This window comes from Mauremys reevesii, linkage group 11 (assembly GCF_016161935.1).
Source record: "Mauremys reevesii isolate NIE-2019 linkage group 11, ASM1616193v1, whole genome shotgun sequence".
Lineage (NCBI taxonomy): Eukaryota > Metazoa > Chordata > Testudines > Geoemydidae > Mauremys > Mauremys reevesii.
Window position 1 is genome coordinate 52338031 of NC_052633.1, and position 27759 is coordinate 52365789.

Sequence of the window (27759 nt, forward strand, 5' to 3'; positions counted from 1 at the left end):
GAAGCGGCGAGCAGCAGGTCCGGCTTCTAGGCAGAGGGCCACGGAGCACCATGCACTGCCCCCCCCGCCCCCAAGCACCAGCTCTGCACTCCCATTGGCCAGGAATTGGCCAATGGGAGCTGGAGGGAGGGAGGGGGTGGTGCTTGGAGGCAAGACCTGTGCAGAGCCATTTGTGTGCCTCTGCCTAGGAGCCGGACCTGCTGCTGCCCCCTTCAGGTGCAGCATGGTCTGCAGTGCCAGGACAGGTGGGAAGCCTGCCTCCGCACCGCAGCTGCGTCGCTGACCGGGAGCCACTGGAGGTAAGTCCACACTCCAACCCTGCACCCCAAACCTCTGCCCCAGCCCTGAGCCCCCGCCCAACCCAGATCCCTCCTGCACCCAAACTGCTCATACCCAGCCCCACCCCAGAGACTGCACCCCCATCCAGGACCCCCTCCCACACCCCAATCACCTCCCTCCCCAAACCCAGAGCCCCTCATTCCCGGCCCAACCCTGCAGTGCTCACCCCCGCACCTCAACCCTGTGCCCCAGCTCTGAGCCCCTCCCACACCCCAAACCAGTCATCCCCAGCTGCAATCTTCTTCAACTGGGTCCCCAGAAAAAAAGTTTGCAAACCACTGCTCTAGACCAATTGCCTCAGCTGGGGAACTAGTGTGCTGCTTTGGAAGTACGACCAGCTCCAGGCAGCTAGGAATTAAGATGAACTGAAATCAGGTTTCCAACATTGCAATGGAAGTAGAGAATGGAGAAAGAAAAACATAATACAGAGACCAAGGGAATTCAATTTACTCTGCCAATGCTCAAAATTACATGATGGTTTAAATGAGTACTGAAAGGAGTACCCTCAAATGACCGAGTCAAAGACTAAGGGCTTGGCTACACTTACAAATTTGCAGCGCTGCAGCAGGGTGTGAAAACACACCCTCTCCAGCACTGCAAATTGCGGCGCTGCAAAGCGCCAGTGTAGTCAAAGCCACAGCGCTGGGAGCCGCGCTCCCAGCGCTGTCCGTTATTCCCCACAGGGAGGTGGAGTACGGACAGCGCTGGGAGAGCTCTCTCCCAGCGCTGGTGCTTTGACTACACTTAGCGCTTCAAAGCGCTGCCGTGGCAGCGCTTTGAAGTGCTAAGTGTAGCCACAGCCTTAAAAATGAAATGTACCCATTTCAATTTTAAGATTTTCCCCCATGCGTACATTAAAATATAGTGCATTTTAGCATCATTGACAATAGCCTTACCTTGCTACTGTTGGGTTTCTACTCTGTATCACCTTTGACTTTAAATATGAAGTCATGCCTAGTTATAAATGAATGAATGCTCAAATCTAAATGTCTGAGTTAAATCTCCAATAGCACTTCAACTGCCCAGTCACAACTATCAATTACTGTGATGTATTTGTGTCTGTAACTACACAAAGGAATTCAAATCCACCTCTTAAAGCCTTCAATTACTCTTGATTTTGGCTCGTTATTAAAATTAATTTTTACCTAAAAGGTGTAACACAATAGCCTCCAATAATATGTACATCTCTACCTCAATACAACGCTGTCCTTGGGAGCCAAAAAAATCTTACTGTGTTATAGGTGAAACCACATTATATCAAACTTGGTTTGATTCGCCGGAATGCGCAGCTCCCCCTCTCCCCCCCGAGCGCTGCTTTACTGCGTTATAGCCAAATTTGTGTTATATCGGGTCATGTTATATCGGGGTAGAGGTGTATTTTAATTCAGATTTGGTAGTTAAGTGCTAGGAAATACATCATGTACTAGTGTACTATACTGTTTTCTGAATTAAGATTATTAAGTAGATTTTCAATATAGCATCTGAGGAATTTGACAATGCTCCCCTTCTCCGCACCTTCTAATACTAAACACACACAAAAAAGAGAGAAGTTCTGTTGTCACTTATGACATAATAAATTCAGATTCGTTCCATTTAAATCAGAATAATTTCTCCAGATTTATGTAATTTTAACTGAGAGCAGGATGTGGCCCAATAGCTCAATTCAGGATTAAAATAGTGGACATCGGTAGATTCAGATCTTGAAGTACAATCCTACACTCCCTGCACACAGAGAACTCCCATGAAAATTACAGATACATGGAAACACAACAATGGGCTCCCAGTTTGTATAATGTCGTATCAGGAAGGGTACAAGCCTATTAGTAAAATACTGAAAAGGGCAAGATATTTCCAGAATTTATTTGAAGATTCACTGGTAAAATGGCAATATTAAAAGGTCAGATTGTGATACCCGTACTCACACTGAGCAGTACCTTACTACACAGTATTTTCCCACTGAATTCAATAAGATTGCTTTTGGTGTAAGTATTTTTCAACGTAAACGGCATAACAATCCGGACAAGTGTAGTAGTATGACATTATAATATAAAGTAGGAGAGTAGAAATGCATGGTAAAATTTTAATAATTTAAACCTCCCATTCTAATCACAATATATTTATGTGAGAAGTATCTAATACTTCAAAATTATCAGAATAAAACACACACACAGAATTTATGTAGAAAAATACTCAAACCTTTATTCATTACAGGTTAACAGTTTAATTTGAACCTCAGCTTTTATGATGATGATAATAGTATAAAAAAATTGAGATGCTATGAAACAATGTATTTTTGGTGCAAATTAAGGTTCAGAGAAGTTCAGTGGCTTCTTATGAGCCAAAACCACACAACTTATTGCACACAAGAGGACCCCTGCACGCAAATGGGTCCCACTAACTTCACCGAGGCTTCATACAAGGGATGGGGTTCACATGCAGGAATGGGGCCAGAGAAACATCTCAGTTTGCTTGCTTGTACAGTGAATTTAACTATCAAGCTGTCTTACTCCAGCTCTTTTCAGTGTATTTCTTTGTAGGGGTAGCTTAGTACCTTTCCCAAACCTGAAGAACTCTGTGTAGCTTGAAAACTTGTCTTTCTCACCAACAAAAATTGGTCCAATAAAAAGATATTGGATATCACCCACCCGGTCTCTCTATAATCTCTAAGTAATTAAACACAGAGTGACTAACACACTTAACTGTCAAGTCAAAAAAAAAAAAAGTGTATAAAGTTGATCTCTCTCTCTCTCTCTAGTAAAAACTGTTGCAAATGTAGTGACAACAATAATCGTAATTTAACATTAGACCCTGGAATTCAACCAGAAATGATGTTTGAAGTGGCTAGCATTTATGCTTATATATTAAGCCATAACAATCTCAGTATGGAATGACCTTAGAATTGAAAAGTATACCAAATCCAGCCACAACATTTTTAGTGCAGTGGGGACACAAATTTTGTTCATAAAATATAGATTGTATTATTTTAGCAGAACATTATTTAGTCCATCATTTACACATAAAAAGGGATTTTACAATGCATAAATTAGCCCAATCCTTCCCCCTCACTGATTTAACTGGAACACAGGCAATTTATTTCTTTTCCCCTCAACCACAGACTACAGAATTCAGAAAATGTATATCTGACTTTTACTTACTTCAAGTGTAATTTAATAAGTCACACTCTGAAAGTTAGAATTTTTTTTTTAAATATGACTTAAAATAGACTGCCGCATTTTTTTTAAATATAAATCAGGAGTCATGTTTGCCATTTTAAGAATTCCCATACTCCACAAACAATCAATATGTCACACAGTCTACTAATGGGTCTTTTAAATTACATTTTACTGCAAGAAAAAGAAAGATGTATCACCTCCAAGTTTGCTTTGTTAACATTAATGTTATATTGCTGTCTGTTTAAAATTACACACACACATTCCAGGGCTCTAAGATCAAAATACAGTAGAGCATCGTAAGTGTTGAGCAGCATACATTATAATTTGTAATACAAGTGAAACACAATGAGGTCAGAACCATGAGTAACCAATGGAAGACACAAAAGATTTCTTTCAATATTAACAGTTAAATGAGAAAGCCAATCAGAGAGAGTTGGAGCCTTCTTTTGACAGCCAGAACCTCTGAAAAGCCAATCCACATAGTGGGCTGGCTACAAGGCGGAGACAGAGATTCATTGAAGAAATTCTTATGGGTGCATTTACTCTCAACTCTGCATACAAGTACAGCCACACAAGGGGACATCCTGTGTGCCTGCAGTGAGCAGGATGCAAATCTAACAGTGCAAGTGTCAGTCTTTAAGAAGGACAATGACAAGTTCAGACAAGCAGCACTGCAATCTTGGACAGTAAGTATTCACAGTGCTGTCCTAATGCTCACAAGACTCATGTTAAAATTACCTTCTAGTAAAGATACAAACAATAATGTATCCCTACCTACAGCACTGCAGAAATGGACAGCAAGCATTCTACAGGCAATACATGTTTCCTAACACTGACTAGCTTACTTAAAATCATCTTAACACTAAACAGCATGGTGTACATTGTAAAATCTAGGTCTAGTTATAGATCCAGCTACAGCTATGCAATAACAGCAGGTATTTTACATGCACAACTGAACAACACTAACTCCTAGTTACTGTGTTTCTTAAACATTCAAGTACAAAGCACTCTTATAGCAGTTATATTTCCAACTATACGATCTGCAACAGCAGACAGCTGGTATTCTACTTGCAACATTTACAAAGCCCTTCCTCAAGAGTGCAATAATGCAGCCTGCACCAGACTGTGTATATATTTTGCAGGCTGCAATATCACTCCAGTTTCAGCAATGAACAGATAAAGCAGCTCCCAGCATATTATTTAAAAATCCTGAACTACAATGCACAGAAGCTTTCCAGTATGATGCACACAGCAGTGTATCTTCAGTTACAGCACCGCAGCAATGGACAGCTGAGATACTACATGGCATGCATGCTCCCTACATCGGATGCAACAGTCAAAAACCAAACTCAGAACATAAGCGCAGTCTGTCTTTATATTTCCAGCTCTTAATGTGGGAATTGGGGTCTCCCCCCATCCTACTTCGCTCTCGTTTAGTGTCAGTCCCATTACCCACACGGTAGGACAATATAAAAGCAGGACGTTCCTATTTTACAATGCAAAGCCTTCCTGGTTGCACGGAAAGAGCACAGCGCACACAGCCCCTTCCACGCCCCTGCTGCCTTGGAATCCCACATACACAACAGTGAAGAGTGCAGGCAGCACAGGCACGCTACGCCAAGAGCGGCCGGCGCGCACACTCTCCCATTCAAGGATGCCTCTTGCGCCTACTTCTCTCTTACGCTAGCGTAAGAGCCTCCCCCGGCTAATCAAAACACTCGCGAGTCGGGACGCAAAGAAGATGGCGGAGCAGGGCCCGCTTACGGCGTCGGAGGAGAGTTTACGCTGCGCTACTTGCGCAGAACCCATAAGGAACATGCACGGCTGCGGCGTGGAGCGTGCGTAGCGCGCTTGGTGAATACCAATGGCCTATTTCCCGGGAGGGGAGGGGGTGTCTGATAAACAATGGTGCCCCCCCTGCGCGGCTTCCTTACCGATTCCTCCTCCTTCTCCATGCCCGTGGGCATCTGCGGCACGGCCCGGTTGATAGAGACGCAGTCGTTGAGATCGGGCATGTCCTTGCCGCGGTAGATGGGCAGCGGTTTGGCGGCGTCTAGCGCCCGGGCTCGGAAGGAGAGTTTGCTCATTGTCTCCCCCTCACAATAACACCCCGGGGCCGGGCGGGCGGGGGGCCCCTCACTGCGGCCGCGCCGCCGCCTCCCAGCCGCTCCCGCACCCGGCCCGCAACACCATGGAGGGCCCCGCCGCCCCGGCACAGCTCCCCGCAGAGCCGCCCGCAGCTCGCCGCGCACGCCCCGCAGCCCTAGTTCCGCGCCGGGCTCGCTCGATCCGCTCCCTGCGCCATGGCAAACATGGCGGACATTAACCAAAGCGGCCAGCGATCCCGGCAGCCAACGCGAGAGCTGGCGGGGAGGGGGGGGGAGAATGGAGAGCGAGTGAGAGGGGGCGCCGGGCTGCGCGCGCAGCCCGCCCGTGGGGACAGCGAGCGCGAGCGCGGCGGGCAGCGCGACCCGGGCTGCGGGGTGTGAGGGCCGGGCGGCCGGCGGGGGACTCTGGCCCGCGGCGCAGCGACTCGGCCACATCGACTCTAGCGGACCCTAAGCACCTGAATTGGGCACGAGCTGGGGTGTGTGCACACACCTGCGCTCACGTGCGCAAATACCCCTTGACACATGTACCGCTGCACCCAGCGCACCCACCGCTGTAAACACCTGCAGCTTGCAGCGCTTAGGGTAGATGACGTGGGGGATGTACAGCCCGATGCACAAAGGCCTTTTCCCCACTGTGCACACTACAGCACACCACCCACCACAGACAAGGAACTAGCTCTCCACCCGCGTGAAATATATTTTATATCTGTAGAGCTGCACAAGTTCCCAGCACCACATACAGCTATAGAGCGACAGCCGTTCAGGTGCAGATAATATACAAATCAAACATACAGATCTACATCCACAAAATATATAAGATGGCAGTTTATAGCAATGAAGCTTCCATGTCATTTAATGCATTATTAACATATTGAAAATGAAGAAACACTTTCCAAAGTGGAGGTTGATGTAATTGAAGCAAATGGGAGTTTTGGCTGTCAGCTTCAAAGAGACAAGGATTTCAAACATGGTTCCCAAAACTCAGAGTTTGTCTATAGTTCTCATCAACATGTGTCTGTCAAATACCTGAGTTCAGGATTCCATGTTTCTCCTACAGTGGTTGATAATATAACTCAGGGGACTAGCTAGCCATCTGAAATTTGGATACAAATTAACTAATGTGATGCACACTGTCATCCTACCCACGGATGGGAGATCATCTAAACTCCCAAAACAGAATATGTTTACTAACACAGAAAGTGCAGTTACATTTAGATATCAAGCAATGTAATAATAGAAGACATGAAGAAGAATAAAAACAGTACCAGTCAGTCACCTCTAATAAAAGAAAAGATGTTCTTCTAGTTAAGGCACTGGAGACCAGGACTCAGGAGATCAATTCTACACTAGAAAATTAAGTCAGCTTAATTATGTAGCTCAGGGGTGTGAATGATCCAGACCCCTGAGCAGTGTATTTAAGCTGACCTAACCCCCAGTACAGACAGCGCTAGGTTAACGGAAGGGTTAGGGTTACCACCTCTCAAAGAGGTGCATTACCTATGCTGAAGGAAGAATCCCTCCTGTCAGTGTAGGTAGTGTCTACACTGATGTGTTACAGCACTTGCCTGTATTAGGGCAAGTCTACACTCCAGTGTTATATCGGTGCAGCTGCACCACTGTATGCTGACGGAAGAGCACTCTCCCGCCGATACAGCACCTGTGTGGACAGCACAAAACTTACATCGCTCAGGGAGGGGACCTTTTTCACACCCCTGAACAACATACGTTATATCGACTTAGGCTGTAGTGTACATCTGCCCTATATTAAGACCTCCTCAAAAATAGGGTAACAGCAGATTATTATACTAGCTTTTCACCTCTGGTGATCTAGGTCCAAATGGGTTTTAGGAGAACCAGAAAGAAGGTCTCACCTGATATTTTAGGGAAGAGAGGCGGACAGGGACTGAATGGTTTCAGTGTGATACCCAGGAGAAGATGGATGTTGTCGATTATAGTGTCACTTTAGATTAAATTAAAGGTTATGGAGGCTTCCCAGGATGATAAGGCATGAGTTGATAGAAAATAAATGCTTGGTCATGACCTTTAAGGTATATAGGTGGACTTAGTCTCCTCAACCTCCATTGTGAACATTTAAATCATACACAGTTCCAAACAGAATTTAGAACCAATACCATTCAATCTGCATAGAGACAGACACTTTTCACATACTTACTGCATCACAAGGGGGAAAACCAGAAAAGAAACAAGTGTCAACCTTTTCTCAGGAGAGATACAGGATTGGAATAGCAAAAACATGGATATTAACTAGTAAAAATGGTAGTGTCACCATTGCCAAGTGTGGAAACTTGCACTGTGTGTGCATTAATTTATTATTAAAACTAGCTATCACATCCTCATTTTGTGAGTAAATTCACCTTTTAAAAACAAATAGATTTAAAAATAGGATGCACAATACAACTGCCAACAGGTACACATACACAAAATAGCTTTAATAAGTGTCAGAGTCGATACATTTCAGTAGGCACTAGTAGCAACCCCTGTAGTTAAAATTCAGTACTTTTTCCATTATAACTTCCTGTTTTCATATGCACAGAACATTTTGAAATGTTTGCCTTTTCAGCTGAAATTTTCTGTTTTCAGTACCTTCTCCAGTTAGTTGTTTAGGAAAGTGAGCTTTTTTTTTTATTATTATTATAGCAGAGTGAAAAGTAAATTTTATCCACGGTAAAACCCCACATTTGTGTCTTCTTAGAGGCCACAGGAAAAATCCCATAAACCATAGCTGCTGTAAGAAGTTTTATTTCTGTGCTGCAACAGAGATGTAAACTGCTTTCATTTATCAGAGTGGTATGCTAACTCTGTTGATGACCATATAAATATTAATCTTGTTAACTATTTGACTGTTGATCATCCTTATTAGAAAAATCCACCATGGCTGAATATCATACAAGTTCAAAATTCGGGAAAAAAATATCTATTAAATCACATCTATTCCAGCCCCTGAAGCTAGTGGAGGACTGTTCCTCACAGTATATTCTCCAATGCTTGGTTCCGTATATTACATACACACGCTATTGCTGAGGTTCAAATTCTGTGATCTTACTCATGCAAACTTCAAAAAGTTTTGACTGAGTAGGGATTGCATGATTAGGCCCAAAGGTTGGTATGTTTCTTTCAATTTTGTATTTTAGAATTGTAAGTAAAGCACCTCCTTACTATGACAACAGTCACTGTAAAATTAAATGCATATTTAGGGACTTTTTAAATGGGGATTGTATTATCTGATAGACCACTCCATGAAAACCATTGCATTCTTGTATGTGTGACACACACACACACACACACACTTACATAAGGAGAATTTTTTGCATGTGCCCACACAGAAATATTCTCACACATATACATTAATGGCATAGGTCCAATAGAAGAATCTATCAGGTAAATAATAGGCATTTTAAAATTCTTTACAATTGTGATTGCACATTTCTTGCACTTATTGCCATAGGAACAAGGTGTTTTATTTACAAAATCATTTAAAACCAATTACTACTGGCATGGGGCCAACCTTGTGTGAAGTATTTATTACATATGCCCACACATGGTGTGTATTAATATATACAAAACACCCCCCACACACACACAGAGGTATGTATGTATAATACACACACATAACATAATGTTTCCCTTGGAGCATCTTTTATATGAAAATATCCTTTCATTTTATTTATGTTACCAATTTTTACAGTGCCTATTATGATAGAGGATTCAATTGAATTTTTTAATTTATTTTTTTAAATTATACTGCTATAGTGGCTGTCACCAATCTACATTTAATAAATAGCATATTAAACATTCAGAATAGCCAAAAATTAACAACCAAAACAAAACATTTAAACATAACACAGAATAAGCTCACAACAAAACTAAATCAAAACAAGGAGAAATTCAATGTTGATAAGTGCAAAGTAATGCACGCTGGAAAACATAATCCCAACTATACATACAAAATGATGGGGTCTAAATTAGCTGTTGCCACTCAAAAAGAAACAGATCTTGGCATCATCATGGATAGTTCTTTGAAAACATCTGCTCAATATGCAGCAGGAGTCAAAAAAACTAACAGAATGTTAGGAATCAATAAGGAATAGATAATAAGACAGAAAACATCATAATGCCACTATTTAAATCCATGGCATGCCCATACCTTGAATACTACATGCAGGTCTGGTCACCCCCATTTCAGAAAAGATATATTAGAATTGGAAATAATAACAGGGCAATGAAAATTATTAGGGGTATGGAAAAGCTTCCATACAAGGAGAGATTAAGATAGTTCATCTTAGAAAATATATGACTAAGGGAGAATATGACAGAGGTCTACAAAATCATGCATGATGTGGAGAAAGTGATTAAGGAAATATTACTTACCCCTTCACATAGCACAAGAACCTGAAATTAATAGGCAGCAGATTTCAAACAAACAAAAGAAAGTACTTCACACAATGCACAGTCAAGCTGTGGAACTCATTGCCAGGGGATGTTGTGAAGGGCAAAACTATACATGGGTTCAAAAAAGAATTAGATAAGATCATGGAGGATAGCTCCATCAATGGCTATTAACCAAGATGGTCAGGGATACAACCCCAGGCTCTGGGTGTCCTTAAATCTCTGACTGCCAGTAGCTGGTCCTAGACAACAGGAGATGGATCACTTAATAATTGCCCTGTTTTGTTCATTCCCTCTGAAGCACCTGGCACTGGCCACTGTCGCAAGACACTGGACTAGATGGACCATTGGTCTGACCCAGTAGGGCTGTTCTTATATTCTTAATCACCAAAACAAATAAACAAAAGGCCATTCAGGCTTTAAAAGATAATCAACATCTGGAATTGCATTCAACGGCCAGTTCAATGATCTAAGCACTGATTTTGTGTGCTCATAACATTGAACCCTATGTAGAAGATGGGTCGCTGCATTCTACACCAGCTGAAACCCCTGGGTGTTTTTCAGGGACACCCCTGAGTGAATTACAGATCTGCTGTGAAAGACTTCCCTGTGTACAGGACCCTACAAGCTAGGGGAGGGGTGTACTGCTAATGTCACTCCTGGCTATTCTCTCAAAGGATCATAGGAACAGGTTACTTACATAAATATTTTATTTATATCAGTTTTTTTAAAGACATCCTCACTAATCTCATTATCTGTATCTCACAAATATAAAATTAGAGCCCTGCACAGAACTATTTTTTTAATCCAGCTCTCACCCCACAATATCCACTTCCAACTGCTCCCACATTTTTTCTTGCATTTGTATCTCATTCTCACGCACAAAAACTTTAGATCCCACATATCCTGCAAGAGACAGAGATTCCCCCATGCTACCAAAAAAAAAGTTTGTTAATATATTGTATATAAATGGAATTCTGAGAATTTTTACTACTAAAAGACTAAAACAAATCTTGCGTAAACCATGTAAAATACTTCAAAACTTTTAATACTTAAATTTAAGTGAGGTTGAGAAAGAGATTTGATGCCTATTATAACAGGAGTTAAAGTGTTTTCCCACAAATTATCGCAGTTTGTTTTTTTGCCCACCCAATCCCGCCCACAACAAAGTACGTTTTACCCGGTCCCACTATTTTCGCTACCTCTGCTCCAGCTGTCACTATGGGTCCCCCTGAACCAGTGCAGAAAACTATTTAATGGTTAGTGTAGATGAGATAAAACCATTTTCAGCACCATTACAGAATGCATTCTAGAAACTAATGCTTCTGAAAATGGAATTATCTTCTCTATGCTATACAGTAAAATATTTTCAGTTCCAGTACAAGGGAAATCATTGCTGACAACCTTTGTCAACAATGGGTCAAATTCCTAGTGTAGACAGGACTTGAGGACCTGATTTTGGTTAGTGTAATGCCAATAACTAGTGGAGTTGCTCCTGATTTACATCAGAACCCTGATCTGGGACTGGGATTCTGCAGGTCCCACAGGACCCATTCCCCCTATTATAGCACCTGATAGGTGTTTGTCTAACTTGTTCTTAAATACCTTTAGTGATAGAGATTTCACAGTCTCTCAAGGTAATTTGTTCCAGTGCTTAATTGCCCTTACAATTAGGAAGTCTTTCCCAATGTCTAACCTAAATCTTCCTGGCTGCAATTTAAGCCCATTACTTCTTGTAATGGCCTCAGTGGATAAGGAGAATAACAACCTTTTATGTACTTGAAGATAGTTATCGTGTATCCCCTCAGTCTTCTCTAGATTAAACAAACCCATTTTTTTCAATCTTTCCTCATAGGTGATGTTTTCTAGACCTTTAATAATTTTTTGTTGCACTCCTCTGGGCTTTCTCCAAGTTGTACACATGTTTCACAAAGTGTGGTGTCCAGAACTGGAAACAATGCTCCAGTTGAGGCCTTATCAGTGCTGAGCAGAGTGAAAGAATTACCTCTCATGTCTTGCTTACAACAATCCTGCTAATACATTCTCACAATGATGTTCACTTTTTTTGCAACAGTATTACATTATTGACTCATATTTAGTTTGTGATCCTTTTCTGCAGTCCTCCTTCTAGGCAGTCATTCCCAGCTTGTATTTGTGCAACTGATTTTTCCTTCTTAAATGTAGTATTATGCATTTGTCCTTATTAAATTTCATCCTATTTATATCAGACCATTTCTCCATTTTGTCAAGATCATTTTGAATTCTAACCCTGTCCTCCAAAGCATTTGCAACCCCTCCCAGCTGTGGTATTGTCTGCAGATTTTATAAGTGTACTTTCTATGCCATTATCCAAATCATTTATGAAGATACTGAATAGAACCAGCCCCAGGACGGATCCCTGAGGGATCCCACTCGATATGACCTTCCAGCTTGACTGTGAATCTTTGATAACTATTCTGAATACACTTTTCCAACCAGTTGTGGGCTATATTTCCCTAGCGTGATAATGAAAAAATAATGTGAAACAGTATAAAAAGCCTTACTGAAGTCGAAATATATCACATCTATTGCTTTCTCCCATCCAAAAGGCTTGTTATCCTGTTCAAGGAGGATATTAGGTTGGTTTGACATGATTTGTTCATGACAAATCCATGATGATATTACTTATCACCTCATTATCTTCTACGATCTAGCAAACTGATTGCTCCATTAGCTTTCTGGGGACTGAAGTTAAAATAACTTATCTATAATTCCCTGGGTTATCCTTATTCCCCATTTTATAGCTGGGTACTATATTTGCCCTTTTCTAGTTCTCTGAGATCTCTCTCCTATTCAGTGAGTTCTCAAAGATAATTGCTAATGGCTCAGAGATCTCTTCAACCAGTTCCTTAAGTATTCTAGGATGTATTTTGTCAGGTCCTGCTGACTTGAAGTCATCTAACTTGTCTAAGTAATTCTTAACTTGTTCTTTCCCTATTTTAGCCTCAGATCCTACCCTATTTACACTCATGTTCACTATGTTAGTCATCCAATCACTGCTAACTTTTTTTTGATGAAAACTGAAACAAAAAAGGCATTTAAGACTTTGTTCATTGCTGCATTTTCTGTTATTGTCTTTCCCTCCTCATTGAGTAATGGGCCTACCTTCCTCTTGCATCTAATGTATATGTAAGATGTTTCTAGTTATGTCCCTAACTAGTTAAATCTCATTTTTGCCTTGGCCTTTCTAATTTTGTCTCTACATGCTTGTGGGTTTTTTTATATTAATCCTTTATAATTTGACCTAGTTTCCACTTTTTGTACGACTCTTTTTTGAGTTTCAAGTCATTGAAGCCTCCTGTGTAAGCCAGGGTGGTCTCTTTCCTTTCTTCCTATCTTTCCTATGGATTGGGATAGTTTGCTCTTAATAATGTCTCTTTAAAAAACTACCAACTCTGCTGAACTTTTTTCCCCTTTGACTTGCTTCCCACAGGATCTTACCTACCAATTCTCTGAGTTTGCTCAAGTCTGCCTTCTTGAAGTGCATTGTCTTTATTACCCTCCTACCATTCCTTAGAATCATGAAGTCTGTCATTTCATGATCGCTTTCATCCAAGCTTCCTTCCATCTTCAAATTCTGAATCAGTTCCTCCCTAAACAAGAACAGCCTCTCCCCTGGTCACTTTCTCCTCCTTCTGTACTAAAAAAGTTGTCTCCAATGCATTCCAAGTACTTGTTGAATAATCTGTGCCCTGTTGTCTTATTGTCCCAACAATTGTCTTGGTAGTTGAAGTCATCACCAAAGTCCTCATCCGTTTCTTCTTCCTGGTTAGGTGGTCTATAGTAGACCTGACCATGACACCACCCTTATTTTTTGCCCCTTTAATCCTTAACCACAGAGATGTTCAGCAAGTCCATCTCTCACTTCTATCTCAACTTCAGTGTAAGTTTATACATCTTTGATAGACAGGACAACACCTCTTCCTTTTTTCCCCGCCTGTCCTTCTTGAACAAACTATAACCTTCTATACCAATATTCTAGTTATATGAATTATCTCACCTAGTCTCTGGATGCTAATTGTGTCATAATTTTGATTATTCACTAACATTTTTAGTTCTTCCTGTTTATTCCCAATACTTCTTGCATCAGTATACAGACATCTAAGATGTTTATTAGATTTTCCCGTCTATATTCCTTCTTGTCTCTTCTTTGTCTCTGCTATGATTGCCCATGTTGCCTCCAGATTGTGACCCTTCACCCAGGTCTCCATGTTCTAGACTTACCTGTGGGCTTTTGTCTCCTGCCCCCATCGAACCTCAAAATCCATCTCTTTAGGTTAGCTAAGCTGTATTCGAAGATACTCTGTTCCTTCTTTGATAGGTGGACCTCATCTCTTCTCAGAACAGCATCCCATGATCGAAGAAGCCAATGCTCTCCTGGCAACTCTATCCATGCCGCCATACGTTCACTTCCAGGATGTCTGTCTCCAATTGGGCCCCTACCATTGACCAGAAGGATCAATCAGACCACCACCTGAGACCTCAGCTCCCTCACCCCACACTCCCAGATCCCTGTAGTCACTTCTGATCTGCTCAGTGTTATACCCTGCCGTATCATTAGGGCCCACATGGATGAGTAGCATGGGGTAGTAGTCAGAGGGCCGGATGCTCCTTGGCAATCATCATAATATCTGAATGCCTCCCATGAGATAAAATGAGAATAGTGATTTTTCTGTCATTCCCTGCTTCCTTTCTAGCAAGAAATAGACATCTCATACATTTCCTTGACATTCTTTGTGTCTTCAATTAACACAAATGAAACAGTAGATGTTGATAATCTTATTCCCTTTTCAGAGTAGCAGCCATGTTAGTCTGTATCCGCAAAAAGAACAGGAGTACTTCTGGCACTTTAGAGACTAACAAATTTATTTGAGCATATTAATTCAAGTTCAGCAGTCTCTCTTTGGAGTCTGTTTTTGAAGTTTTTTTGTTGAAGAATTGCCACCTTCAAGTCTGTCACTGAGTGGTTAGAGAGTTTGAAGTGTTCTCCCACTGGTTTTTGAATGTTATGATTCCTGATGTCAGATTTGTGTCCATTTATTCTTTTGCATAGAGACTGTCCAGTTTGGCCAATGTATATGGCAGAGGGGCATTGCTGGCACATGATGGCATATATCACGTTGTGATAATGGCCTGTAGAAAGTGGAGTTAGAGAGCTGACTAGCAGCCTCTTGTTCATATTCCAACTTATTCATGACAACAGCACCTCCTGTGTCAGCCTTTTTGATTATGATGTCAGAGTTGTTCCTGAGGCTGTTGATGGTGTTGTGTGCAGCACGGCTGAGGTTATGAGGTTATGCAATTTTACAACAACAAAACTTCAAAAACAGACTCCAAAGAGAGACTGCTGAACTTGAATTAATATGCAAATTAGATACAATTAACTGAGATTTGAACAGAGACTGGGAATGGTTGGGCCATTACACTAATTAAATCTATTTCCCCAGGTTAAGTTCTCCTCACACCTTCTATGGGTCATCTCGATTATCACTTCAAAAGTTTTTTTTCTCCTGCTGATGATAGCTCATCTCAATTGACTGACCTCTTACCGTTGGAATGGCTACTTCCACCTTTTCATGTTCTCTGTATGTATAAATATCTTCTTGCTGTATGTTCCAGTCTATGCATCCGATGAAGTGGGCTGTAGCCCACGAAAGCTTATGCTCAAATAAATTTGTTAGTCTCTAACGTGCCATAAGTACTCCTGTTCTTTTTGCTTATTCCCTTTGTATGTGTTTCCCCTTTTTTCACTGCTTAAACTTAGAAAAGCAAACAAAATTAGAGTAGTATATTCACACTTCAACATGGCTCTGGGTCCTAAACTCACCGCACTGTGCCTATGTATTGCAGGCAATGCTGGGTTTTTTTTAAATCGGGGCCCTTTACAATACTGGGTTATTTTATGTAATCTGAGAGCTGCTGTGCATAGGCAGAAGGCATGGGTTGAAGAAAGTTTCAACTTTAAATTAGAACTTATTCTTGCTTTTTTAACTTGAAGCCAGATCCTTAAATTATTTTATTATATATTCATCTCTCTTTCTGTGAAATATTACAGATTTTGATAGAACCCAGACAATGAAGTACAAACTGTTTGTACTTGACCCTCAGATAAAAGAAAAGGCAAAATCAAAGAAATAATATCTCAGGCAAAAACATTTGTTCAATAGTTGAATTGTCCTTACTTGTTCCTTTGTAACGGATGTGATAAATATACATTACTACATATGGGGCAAATCCTAAAGTACTTACTCAGGTTTCATTCAGTCCTTATATCAATCAAGATTTGCTTGAGTAAGAATGAAGTGAACACTGAATAAGGACCTGAGGATATGGCTCACAGTAAATATATGGATATTCATGTTTTCCTCTCAGTAGGATTTATTTTTCTAATTTCTGTTTCTGAGACCATTTTGTCCATATGACCAAAACCACTCATTTTATCATATATGCAGTTAACATTGTGGAAGATTGAGTTAATTTATAAAAGGCAGGGGAACTTAGAGGATGTAGTTATGGATACTAGGGAAAGGCATGCAGCAATACCTAGACAGATATAGTTTGGGATGCTTATCAGCTTTAACTCAGAATGTCCTTGTTTTGGTGTCTAATCCTTGATGTTATTTAAACATTATTTGAGTTAAATGACATTCTTACCAGAAACAGAAAAAAAATGAACATTACAGAAAACTCACCAAGCAAGCACACCAACAGGTTCTGATCCAACCTCTAACTAGCACTAACATCTTCCACCCCATCACCCTAACCCTAGACTTCTAAGCAAGACATTGATGCACATTTTCCAGATAGGTACATTGAGAATTATCCCACTGTACAATATTCCTTCGTGACCCAACTGTGAACATTTAGTATTCTCTTATTTTACATTTTTATTTGCATGTTTGTGATCTTGTAAATAGACATTGGGTAGAAATATTAAAAAAAAAGAAGAATGAACACTATAAAGAAATGCATAGGGACATTGGCTGAAAGAATCTTAAAAGTCCTCTAAACAAGGTATGCTGCAATTCATTTTTTTAGGTGTGTTTACATAATTTAATTGTATCATATTAAAATAGAGGTTAAATGGACTTTAAGATGCTAATAATTTAATTATGATAGGAGTACACAGAAAACATTATAGAGACAAGAAGCTTGTAAGAATCAGCTTTAAACCTGGATCTCCCACATTGCAATAACATACATTTCTAACATGCTAAGCAAACGCTGCTCGAGTAGGTGAAAAAATGTGATTATGAGGGTGTGATGATGGTTGTTTGTTCATAAAACAATCTCCAGGTTCACAGATACCTCTGTCATATATTCAGGGAGCCTTTCTTAGCGGGGGTAGAATGCTACTCATTTTACAGTTTTTTGATCGTGCGTTTGAAGTGGCGCTTCGCTGGAAGGTAGCAGAAGAGTAGACACAAAACAAGTGCAGTATCTTCAGCACAAGGACAAGTGCTGAGCATTCTAGGGGAGAGATGAATGGACTAGGAGTCTTTATAAAGGCTATGAAGTCCTCCTTTCTCCCTCTGTCTGAAAACTCTATTGAAGTGAATGGAACCTCTGTCCTATGCATTTCAATGGGGGTTTTGTCAGGGGAAAAAAGTGTGATCAAAGTAGATATTAAGCATGCTTAGTGTCTAATGTTCAGAGTTAAATATATCAGCTGTTCCAAACCATTTCTGTTTCAATTATGCAAAGAGTTTAGGTAACTAACTCTCTGCACATTTTCCTCTTTTGAATTAAGCCCCTGTTTTTGAAAGTTAGCCAGAAACCATCAGAAATCTACCATGAAGTAGTTTATATGCAGTTTATCTGATTTAAACCAATAACTAAAAAAACAGAAAGCTCTCTAGGCTGAAAACTTCTAAGTTAAATGCTGAACACAAAGGCAATAGGCACAACATAAATTCATAAATCAATGAAGTAACTGTGGAAATATCCAATACCAAAATTAGAGCATGAAGGTCATATGATGAAAAACAATCAAGCAATATTCAGTAATCTTACACCAAACAATGTATTTCAAGAATGACTTTTTAAATTAAAAGGGGAAATAAGCTTTTTGAGTGTTATTCATAGGGGTTCCCAATCCCACTGAATGAAGCAGGTACAACTGTTTTCCCTCTACACATGTGTATGGAGTCATCATCAAAAGGCAAACATCCTGCTACTGTTATATTATACCACTCTAAAACCAAATCAACAGTAGTACAATTATAACACAGGATGAGTTTGCCTTTTCATTATAATACCATAAAAGTGTGTCTGCATGGAATAAAACTACTGCAACCTGTTCCCTTCAATGACATTTTTTGCATACTGTATATAAAGTAAATAGAGAACTCAGCAACATCTATGGTTAGGGTTACAAAAGCTTTTTCATTTTGAAAGAGGCATTTTCAAAACTTGCTAGGAGACTGCAGGGATGCATCACATGGGCCAGTCTCACAATCATGTGAGTAACTTTACAGTCTCACTGAAATCAAGTGGATCAGTTACATGCATGTTTGAAGGATTGTCCAACTGAGTATAAGCAGTGGCTTTTTCTGTGTCATTAAGTAGGGACACGTTGTTATATCAATACCAATTATTACGTTTTAGATCCCTAAATTGCCCCTCTTTCTCAATGGTTAAACCCCAGACTAGATTTTGTCTTTTGCTTTTTGAAAAAAAACAACTAACCAAACCAACCAACCCACCCACAACCCTTGGTGTACTTGTTCGTTGTGCGATCACACTTCCTGGGCTACATTACTCTCTTCCCCATCAGTATGAGTCACACTGGAGCTTTTTCTACCATGAGGGATGCACAACTCAGATAAGTATCACAATTTAACATGCTTACCTCCACAAAGAAAAGAAGGGTAACTCTTATAATTAATTGACTTGCAGAGGAAAGGCTAATGACCATGATCAGAGCTAGGTGGCTACTGTTGTACTTGGGGCATCAATTCCACCCAGACTGACCAGGTGGAGTTACCTGGGAACTGAGGTTCTTGGAGGAAGGATGCAGCATGCCCTTGGCTCCCTTGCAGGGTAAGGCTCTGATTGCAAAGTATATTTTAATTGTATGTTACCACTGATTATATTCATTGTTACAGAAAAGGGATTTTTTCATATTTAAAAAAGTTAATTAAATCTGGGCGGATTGTTTATTTGATTAGTATTCTATTTTAGAGGTAAGTAGAATAGCTTATATGGGAACTGTGGAAAAAGTGAGTTTAGATAGAACCCCTTAGTAACAATTCTCCAATTCATCTACTTCCCTATAATTAACCATTACAGGACGGGCAGGGACCAAATGAGCATATTAGTGTTGAGTTAACTGACCTTATTAATGAACCATGTGGCAATACAGTCTAATAAAATTATATCTCCTATTGTATACTAGTTGTAAGTGCTCAGGAAGGAGTCTCCAGAACTGGATAATGTCTTAAATCCTGCTGACTTGTATGTAGGCAGAGGTCAGCACTTTTCCTTTTCTATGGATCTGCAATCCAGTGCCTCCTTGCTTGAACGCAGTCACAACATTCCTCAAAAACTAGGTTCCAAAGAAAATAATCAACCAAAACCAGAAACTCTGCTGACCAAGTAAAACCAAATTAAATTATGAGAGTTATCCTGTTTTGAGGTGAATTGTTCCAGCTGTAGAGAACTGCTAACTACCTAATTTACAAATTAAAGGATTTAAAGTATTTCACCTGGAGGACTTCCAGGGATTTCAATGATCTCTGCCCAGGATTACTTGCATGATTGATTTCTAAATAAAAAATCATCTTTTAAAAAGTGTATCACATACCCAGGAGGCAGAGTGGTTAAAACTAGAGAGAGTAGTGGTAGTGAGAAACTCTGAGTTTTAATCCTGGCTCTAACCCTGACTCAGTGAGTTTTGAGGATGTATATTTATGTTTGTAAAGCGCTGTGAAGTTAATGTGCGAAGTAAGTGTGAACTATTAGTACTACTGAGATATAAACATAAGAAAATCCCAAGTTATGCAGCCAGGCTGTGATAAACTTTCAAAGAAACCATGAAAAATGTGGTATGGAAAAACAGTCCTGCACAAATTAAATACATAATCCTTTCAAGAACAAGTCCATAGAAAAAAATAAATATATAAAACCTTAGACATTGGACTATTTTTATGTCCTTCCACTTATCCCTACTTATGCCTTTGACATCACAGAGCTTTATGGATGCTGAGGGGGCATAATTGTTTGGGTAAGCCTTCTGCAATAATAAAGTTGAGTATATGCATTATTTGAAAGTAGAACTAGTGAAAGCAAGATCAAGTCACAGAAGTAATTATAGGCTTATATTCCCACTTTTAGGATTTAAGATGAAGCTATCAAAATCAAGCTATCTGAAGTACTGCTATTCATTCAGGCACTCTGAAAGCTCTTGGTAATTGACAGTAAATAATGTGAGGACAAGAATGAGGTGCTATGAATAATCTGTAAGGGAGATCTTGACGGAATCTGCCCATGGCATAGGTGCAATATTTCAAAACTTTAGGCATTCAAAAGTCATGAGTCAGGCCCCAAAAATCATGAGATTGGCTTAACAATTAGGAGGTTGTGTTTTTATTTTATTTTTATTAATAAAGTTGGGTCCATTTTATTTGTCTTCTGGTTTTTGAGTCTTGAGGATACACTTGGGTCACTTTTTCAAGCTTTTCTGCTAGAATTTTTTTTTTAAATGAAAGCTGAGATTCTCATTAAATAACATGTCCCCAGGAGCTGGGACTTTAAAAAAATATCATGAGACTCAAGATAATATCACAAGAGTTGCCAACACTGTAAGTGCCACAGGGTGTTTAAAGTGGTGTGTCTTTGTTGTATGTTCAAAGTAGTCATCACATTCAGATCCCAGAGGGTATATCTCTAATTAGAAATGGAATCTGTGAGAAATTCTGCCACCATATGAAAAGGTGCTCACTCTCCTCTCCCCAAACCTGCAGAGTTCTACTGAACTTTAAGATTAGTGTGGTTGCCAGGGTGCTTTCTACAAATGAGTTTACAGGTATATTTGTGAAAATACAAACCAGGAGACATCTGAAATTATATAGTAGGGTGTTAGTATTACTCTAGTTAAGGTGCAAATGGACTTACTGTTTAACTAAAACAACAAGGAGTCCTCATGTCACCTTAGAGACTAACAAATTTTATTTGGGCATAAGCTTTCATGGGCTAGAACCCACTTCATCGGATGCATTAGTTGAAAAATACAGGAGCAGGTATAAATACATGAAAGGATGGGGGTTGCTTTACCAAGTGTGAGGTCAGTCTAATGAGATAAATCAATTAACCACAGGATACCAAGGGAGGAAAAATAACTTTTGAAGTGGTAAGAGAGTGGCCCATTACAGACAGTTGACAAGAAGGTGTGAGTAACAGTAGGGAGAAATTAGTATTGGGGAAATTAAGTTTAGGTTTTGTAATGATCCAACCACACCCAGTCTTAATTCAGGCCTAATCTGATGGTATCCTGTTTGGAAATTAGTTCTGCAGCTTCATGTTGGAGTCTGTTTTTGAAGTTTTTTTGTTGAAGAATTGCCACTTTTAGGTCTGTTATTGAGTCACTAGGGAGACTGAAGTGTTCTCCTACTGGTTTTTGAATGTTATGATTCCTGATGTCAGATTTGTGTCCATTTATTCTTTTGCGTAGAGACGGTCCAGTTTGGCCAATGTACATGGCAGAGAGGCATTGTTTAACTGTAACTATTTGTATAAATTATCTAAAATCCACATGCTTACTGGAATTGTCTTGTGCCTCCTCTGAGTCCTGGGTAAGGTTAATGGTCTAAATTTGGGGTCATTTGAACAAGGGGGACCCCAGATACAGTCCCTTTAAAAGTCACAACATCAACAGTTTACAGTTCTATTTTTTTGCACACACCTGGAGTTCAAACCTGGCTCTGATCCTTCACAGGTTGATATCACCTACTTTTGGATTGATATTAACTACTACCCAGCAGCCTCTGCACCTTTGGGGAGGCAATATTTAAAGAGTTATTCAGAGTAAAATTTGGAACCACAACGTGGCTCATGCCAAGCTGACAAGCCAGAGAAAGTCATTGTGCATGAACAGCAGAACTGTGGTTCCATCGTAAGCTGAAGTGTTTCTGGACAGACTGATGTTAGAGTAGCTGATACTCAAGGTAACACATTGTGGCCAGGAACTCTGAGCATTACTCATGTATTGTGAGTTCAAGTCCTGCCCTTGGCATCTTTCTGCACAAGTGGTTTGTGTGCTTTAACTGCTCTCTGTCTGCATGCTGCAGGGTTTCCTTCTGGAAGTTTTGTCCTGAGAGCAAAGCTCCTGATTTTTATTTTAGAAGTATTGTTATAGAAAATAGTATTAAACAGAGGGAAGCGGGAAGACACTATTAAGCAACATTATGGCAGTGTGACCATGACACATGCTCCTCACCCATTTGCTGAACAATGAGACCAAGTGGGAGCAAAGCAAGCAAGTAGCTGTGACTTGTCAATTGTCAGCATGATCACAAGGGCCACTGGGCGTCAGGAAATAGATACATATTAGAGAGCCCTAGTCTAAGGACCAGTGTAAAGTTGGTAGTGGCAGGATACTCTTCTCAGGCCAAAGAGTAACTTTATATTCATCATGAAAAAAACCACAGCAAACACGTGTCTATAATAATTCACCCAATCTACACAACCTTAAGTTCACATCTATCAATTTCCTCCCTAAAACTGCTGTAGTTCCTTGGAGAAAGGTGTTTGAAAGGCATGGCAGACACTATCAGAAGTTTAGTTGCATGGACCTTTCTAAAACAATCATAGCAAATCTCCTAGGATATCTCCCCCAACCCCAAGCTGCTAGAGAAAACTCAAGCAGTGCACAAACAACAATAAACATTTTTAAATGATTCTCTAACCCAGACGACAGAATTTTTGTAGACTTTTTAACTCCTGTTAAAATCCTGCTGCAATGAACTGTGGTGGTACTACTGACCCCTATAATATTGCTGTGTCACATTAGGGCAGAGTTGGTGGTGTAATTTGGCATCAGAGGGTTCCCTCAGATCCAATACCTCATTAAGGAGCTGAGAATAATCAAATTGCTCTGAAATGCACCTCCATAAGGATATTGTCTTGAAAGCTGGTATGCCAAAACAGGTCCGTGCTGGACCTAGGGACAGGCATGCTTGCTGCCTGGCACAGCCACACTGTGCTCACACTAGGGCGGGAAGCTAGGAATAAGCATATTTGATGCATGGCCCAGTACATACCTTTGAGATTGTAGGTGTGAGTTGAGAATGGTCCAGCTTGAAGCATACACCAAGCACTCAGTGCTGAGAGCAGCGTGAGGAGCTGAGAACAGGCATGCAACGAAGAGGGTGGAAATGGTAGCTGAGTGGTGGTGATGGGAGGGGTGGGGCTTGGAGCAGCACAAGGGTGACAGAATCTGGCCCTTTGTGATTAAAAGTGTAACCAAAGATGTACTTCAAATCTTTAAAAGTGTTTGTATTTAAGCAGTGGTTAAGAGCATAATCCTTTCATAAGTTCGACCGTGAGTTAAGTATCTTCTAGACAAACTTTTAACTATTAGTCCTTAAGTCCTTAACTTGAGTAGATTTATAGGCAGATTCTGCTCTCACTTAGACCAGTGTAAACCCAAAGTCAGTCGACTGAACTTGTTCTATATTTACACCAGTGTAACCAGAAACAGAAACTAACCCATGAAAGTGAAGTCTTTTCTATTGCTATGAATGGTTTTCAACCTCTGGTCCGCAGACCCGTGGGGATCCGCAGACTGTACCTAATATTTCCAAAGTGGTCCTCCACCTCCATCCATTCGAAATTTTTAGGGGTCCACAAATGAAAAAAGGTTGAAACCCATGGTATTAGACCAACTGGTCAAATGGTTTTCAAACTACAGTCTGTGGAACACGAATAGATGAAACATTTTGAAAACCATGCATCAACTTTTGATCTGTAGGCAGATCTTTTTCAACAAAGTGGTCTGCAAAATCCTTGATCTCATCTCTCCTATTGGAGGCTAGTGCAAAACTAATATTTCTTGGTCTCCAGACTAGACCAGAATATTGCCCCGCAATAAATAGATAACATCTACCAACACAAGTATGTATTAAAGGGGTTAATGGAGAGGAGAATATTGATATTTGAAGTTAATGTTCTATTAAGATTAACTGAGGAACTCCACACCTTTGCTAGTGCTACAGTGCATTGCTTCAGCAACAGGACAGGAGTCACTTATTTACAGGGAGCAAGGGTTGTCTGCACTGCAACATAAGCTCAAATCCCCTTTTTCCCCCTATTCATCAAAGAATTCTCTTGAAGACATAGGAACTGCATAATGGCTCTTTGGCCTGGTCTACATTACAAACTTTTGTCGACTTAGCAATGTTATTAAGTGGTACAATCTCTGACTGACACAGCTGTACCTGCAAAAGCTGCTAGTGTAGATGCAGTTACACCAGTAAAACTGCATCTGCGCTTTGTCAGGAAGTATGCTGGCATATCTATATTGGCAAAGCCTCCCAAGTGTCGACCTGACTTTCTTCTGTTACCAGCAACATGGCAGATAGCTAACAGTTCAGCAAACCCATGCCAAATGATCATGGCAACCCATTATCATCGATAATAAGAAAACTCTTTAGTGAAACAGGTCAGTTTTTTCCTGAATTTTAAATAAGAATGTTTATTTCATTATCTGCTGTAGCTATTTTTGTTTTCTCATATATCTAGTTAAAAATAAACAAAACCAACATTTGTGTTCCTTGGTGGCTATCGTTCCTGCTAAGGATTCTGTGCAAACACTACTCTGGATTTACAGACATCTAGACTTTAACGGACATAATTTGAGCAGCCGTCAAAAGTTATTTTAAGGGAATTATCTCATTTAATTACATGTAATAAAATGCTTTAGAATGTCCAAGTGGGTAATGGTGAAGTCATTTATTTGAGTTTAAAGGTCACCTCCCATCTCAGAATTTCAATATGACTGCTCTGTATTAACTTCAGTTATAGATCAACAAATATTAAATCAAGACATACAGAGAAATAGAGACAGAAATTCTGAGATTCAAACTACTAGGCAACAGACAGTACAGTCTTAATATTAATCATCTGATTTAAAAAATAGTTTTTTATAGACACACAGAAGATAAAATCATTAAGGAGATTTAGAATTACACAGGAAATTGCCCAGAATATCCTATTTTAGTCAGGGCTGCCCGGGGGGGGGGGGGGCAAGTGGGGCAATTTGCCCCAGGCCCCAGGCCCCGCAAGGGCCTCCACAAGAGTTTTTCAGGACCCCTGGAGCGAGGTCCTTCACTCTCTCCAGGGCCCCCAGAAAACTCTCGCAGGGCCCGGGCCCCCGAAGCTTCTTCCGCTCCAGGTCTTTGGCAGCAATTTGGCAGCAGGGGATCCTTCCGCTCCGGGACCCGCCGCTGAAGTGCCCCAAAGACCCGCGGGCGGGGGGTTCTTCCACCCTGGGACCCGCCGCTGAAGTGTCCCAAAGACCCGCGGGCGGGGGGTTCTTCCACCCTGGGACCCACCGCTGAAGTGCCGGGTCTTCGGCGGCAATTCGGTGGCGGGGGCCCCCTGCCACCGAAGACCCCAGGCCCCCTGAATCCTCTGGGCAGTCCTGATTTTAGTACATAGATATAACACATAGTTCATAGTACATAGATATAACACATACATAGATATAACACATATACATATTATACATAGATATAACACAATGTTATGAAATGTTAGTTTCTTTGATAACGCTGAAAAGCAGTTACACAGCTGCCCTTGGAAGCATCCTGCACGACAGAGCAGCAAATACAACTATAGTCTTATCTGTGTGTTAAACAACTGTCCTGCTGCAAATCATTCAGCTGAAATAGTGCAACTTGTAATACAATGTATGACATCTACGCTAGCCACTCTGTTTCAAGTGCACTGCTTCCACACACTGCATGCTCCATTGTAGCACAGGACATTGTGCATACCTATTATCCCACAGTTCACAGCATAAAAAAAATCAGTGGTGTCAGTAATGCCTAAAAATATTATCTTTTTTGAAAAAAGAGAAGCCTTAGGGTTGCATACATTGCAGCCTACGGAACAGAAAACTCAATGCAGAACATTACACAAGCTGCAGTAGCTCAAAAGTAACTAAGCATATATGAGACAAGGCACCCTTCATAGAGCAATTCCAAGAGCATTGTTGGACTGTGGGACAACAAATTGCAACAATGTAGGTACAACACTTTTTCACTTGCTGTCTACATTAGCATTGCAATGCTGCATGTTAACCCAAAGCAAGATATAATGAGGATGAGGTTTGCTCAAAGCAAGTGCAGTTACAAAGGGAATGGCAACACCTTTGCACTGTTGCAAGCACTTTTGTGTGTGAACACCAGGTGTGTTCCAGGAATGACAGGGATTTGCAACACCAAAATCCTGAAGTGTAGGAAAGGCCTAAGAGATTCCATGCCACTAAATATAAGTGTGATTACAATCTCCAGGTGCTTCACACTTGAAATGATCTCTGTACATGCTCCCATGTTCAATTGCTGACAATACAGAGAGCAAAAGCCAATGGACTTCATAATGTCTTGGGACTCACTGAATGGACAGTATCCCTGCTGAGTCACCATCTGAAATTGAATTTGATAGAGAAAGGGAAACTACTTTCATGGTATGCATATGTAAATTGCTTGGAATAAAGAAATAATCAGTAAATTTACAGTAATCTCCAAATTCAAAGGATTTCTCTATGATGCTTGGCTTTTCCAGGATCTGAATTCATCTATTTTCTTCAAACTCTCCCCCAACTCACAGTGACTCTTTGTTAGTTTAAGAAATTCTTTTTCCAGCTTTCCTTTGATTTGAACAATAAAGATATTTTTGTGAGTTTTTAAAAGATTTTTGCCCTTAAGGTTATATGTAGGATAACCCATTGAAAAAAGATTTATATCTTTCTTTTACCAGACAGCAAAATTGGTCATGTGAAGCTAGTCTAGTAAACAACAACTTTCACTGAGCAATCTCCACAAATGCAACCAAAGCACATCTACAAACAACAGGGTTTTAATTGTCAAGAGAATTACAAGGTAGTTAAAACTACAATGGGCAACTTTAATCAAAAAAGTACCATGGCTTAAGATCTGTCCAAAAGCAGAAAGAGAAAGCGCAAACTGACACTTCTGAGACTAAACAAATAGGTTTTAGTAGCTGCAAGATTACAGACATTGATGCAACAGAATCAGCCAAAGAAACTATAACCACACATAGTAGAAGAATGGAATGTGAATGGAATGAAACAAACTGCATTTCTCTCTGTAACAGAACAGAACAGGTAATCATCAACTGACCCATCCCCTGTCGCCCATTCCCAGCTTCTGGCAAACAGAGGCTAGGGACACCATCCCTGCCCATCCTGGCTAATAGCCACCGATGGATCTATCCTCCATGAAATTATCTAGTTCTTTTTTGAATCCTGTTATAGTCTTGGCCTTGACAACATCCTCTGGCAAAGAGTTCCACAGGTTGACTGTGCATTGTGTGAGGAAATACTTCCTTTTGTTTGTTTTAAACCTGCTAATTTAAAAAAGTCGCTGGATAGAATGGTGGATAAATTGGTTGATCATTACCAATTTGAGCGTATCATTTTAAAGACATATAAATAAGAGCAAGATCTG

The 27759-nt window shown here is 40.4% G+C and overlaps 1 protein-coding gene across 6 annotated transcripts in view; it reads right to left on the reverse strand.

The window, feature by feature from the left end:
• The window catches only part of EPC2 (enhancer of polycomb homolog 2), an 85363-nt gene extending 79512 nt beyond the window's left edge, over window positions 1-5851 (reverse strand). For 3 of the 6 annotated variants that reach the window (XM_039494739.1, XM_039494737.1, XM_039494741.1), the window contains exon 1: window positions 5447-5580. Coding sequence is in view for 1 of the 6 variants with exons in the window: in XM_039494736.1 (XP_039350670.1) it covers window positions 5447-5599 (153 nt within the window). In the remaining 5 variants the exon portion in view is untranslated. Of the gene's footprint in view, window positions 1-5446 lie in introns of all 6 variants that reach the window. The other 3 variants (XM_039494740.1, XM_039494738.1, XM_039494736.1) reach the window with 2 other exon arrangements.
• Between the last annotated feature and the right edge of the window lie 21908 nt (window positions 5852-27759).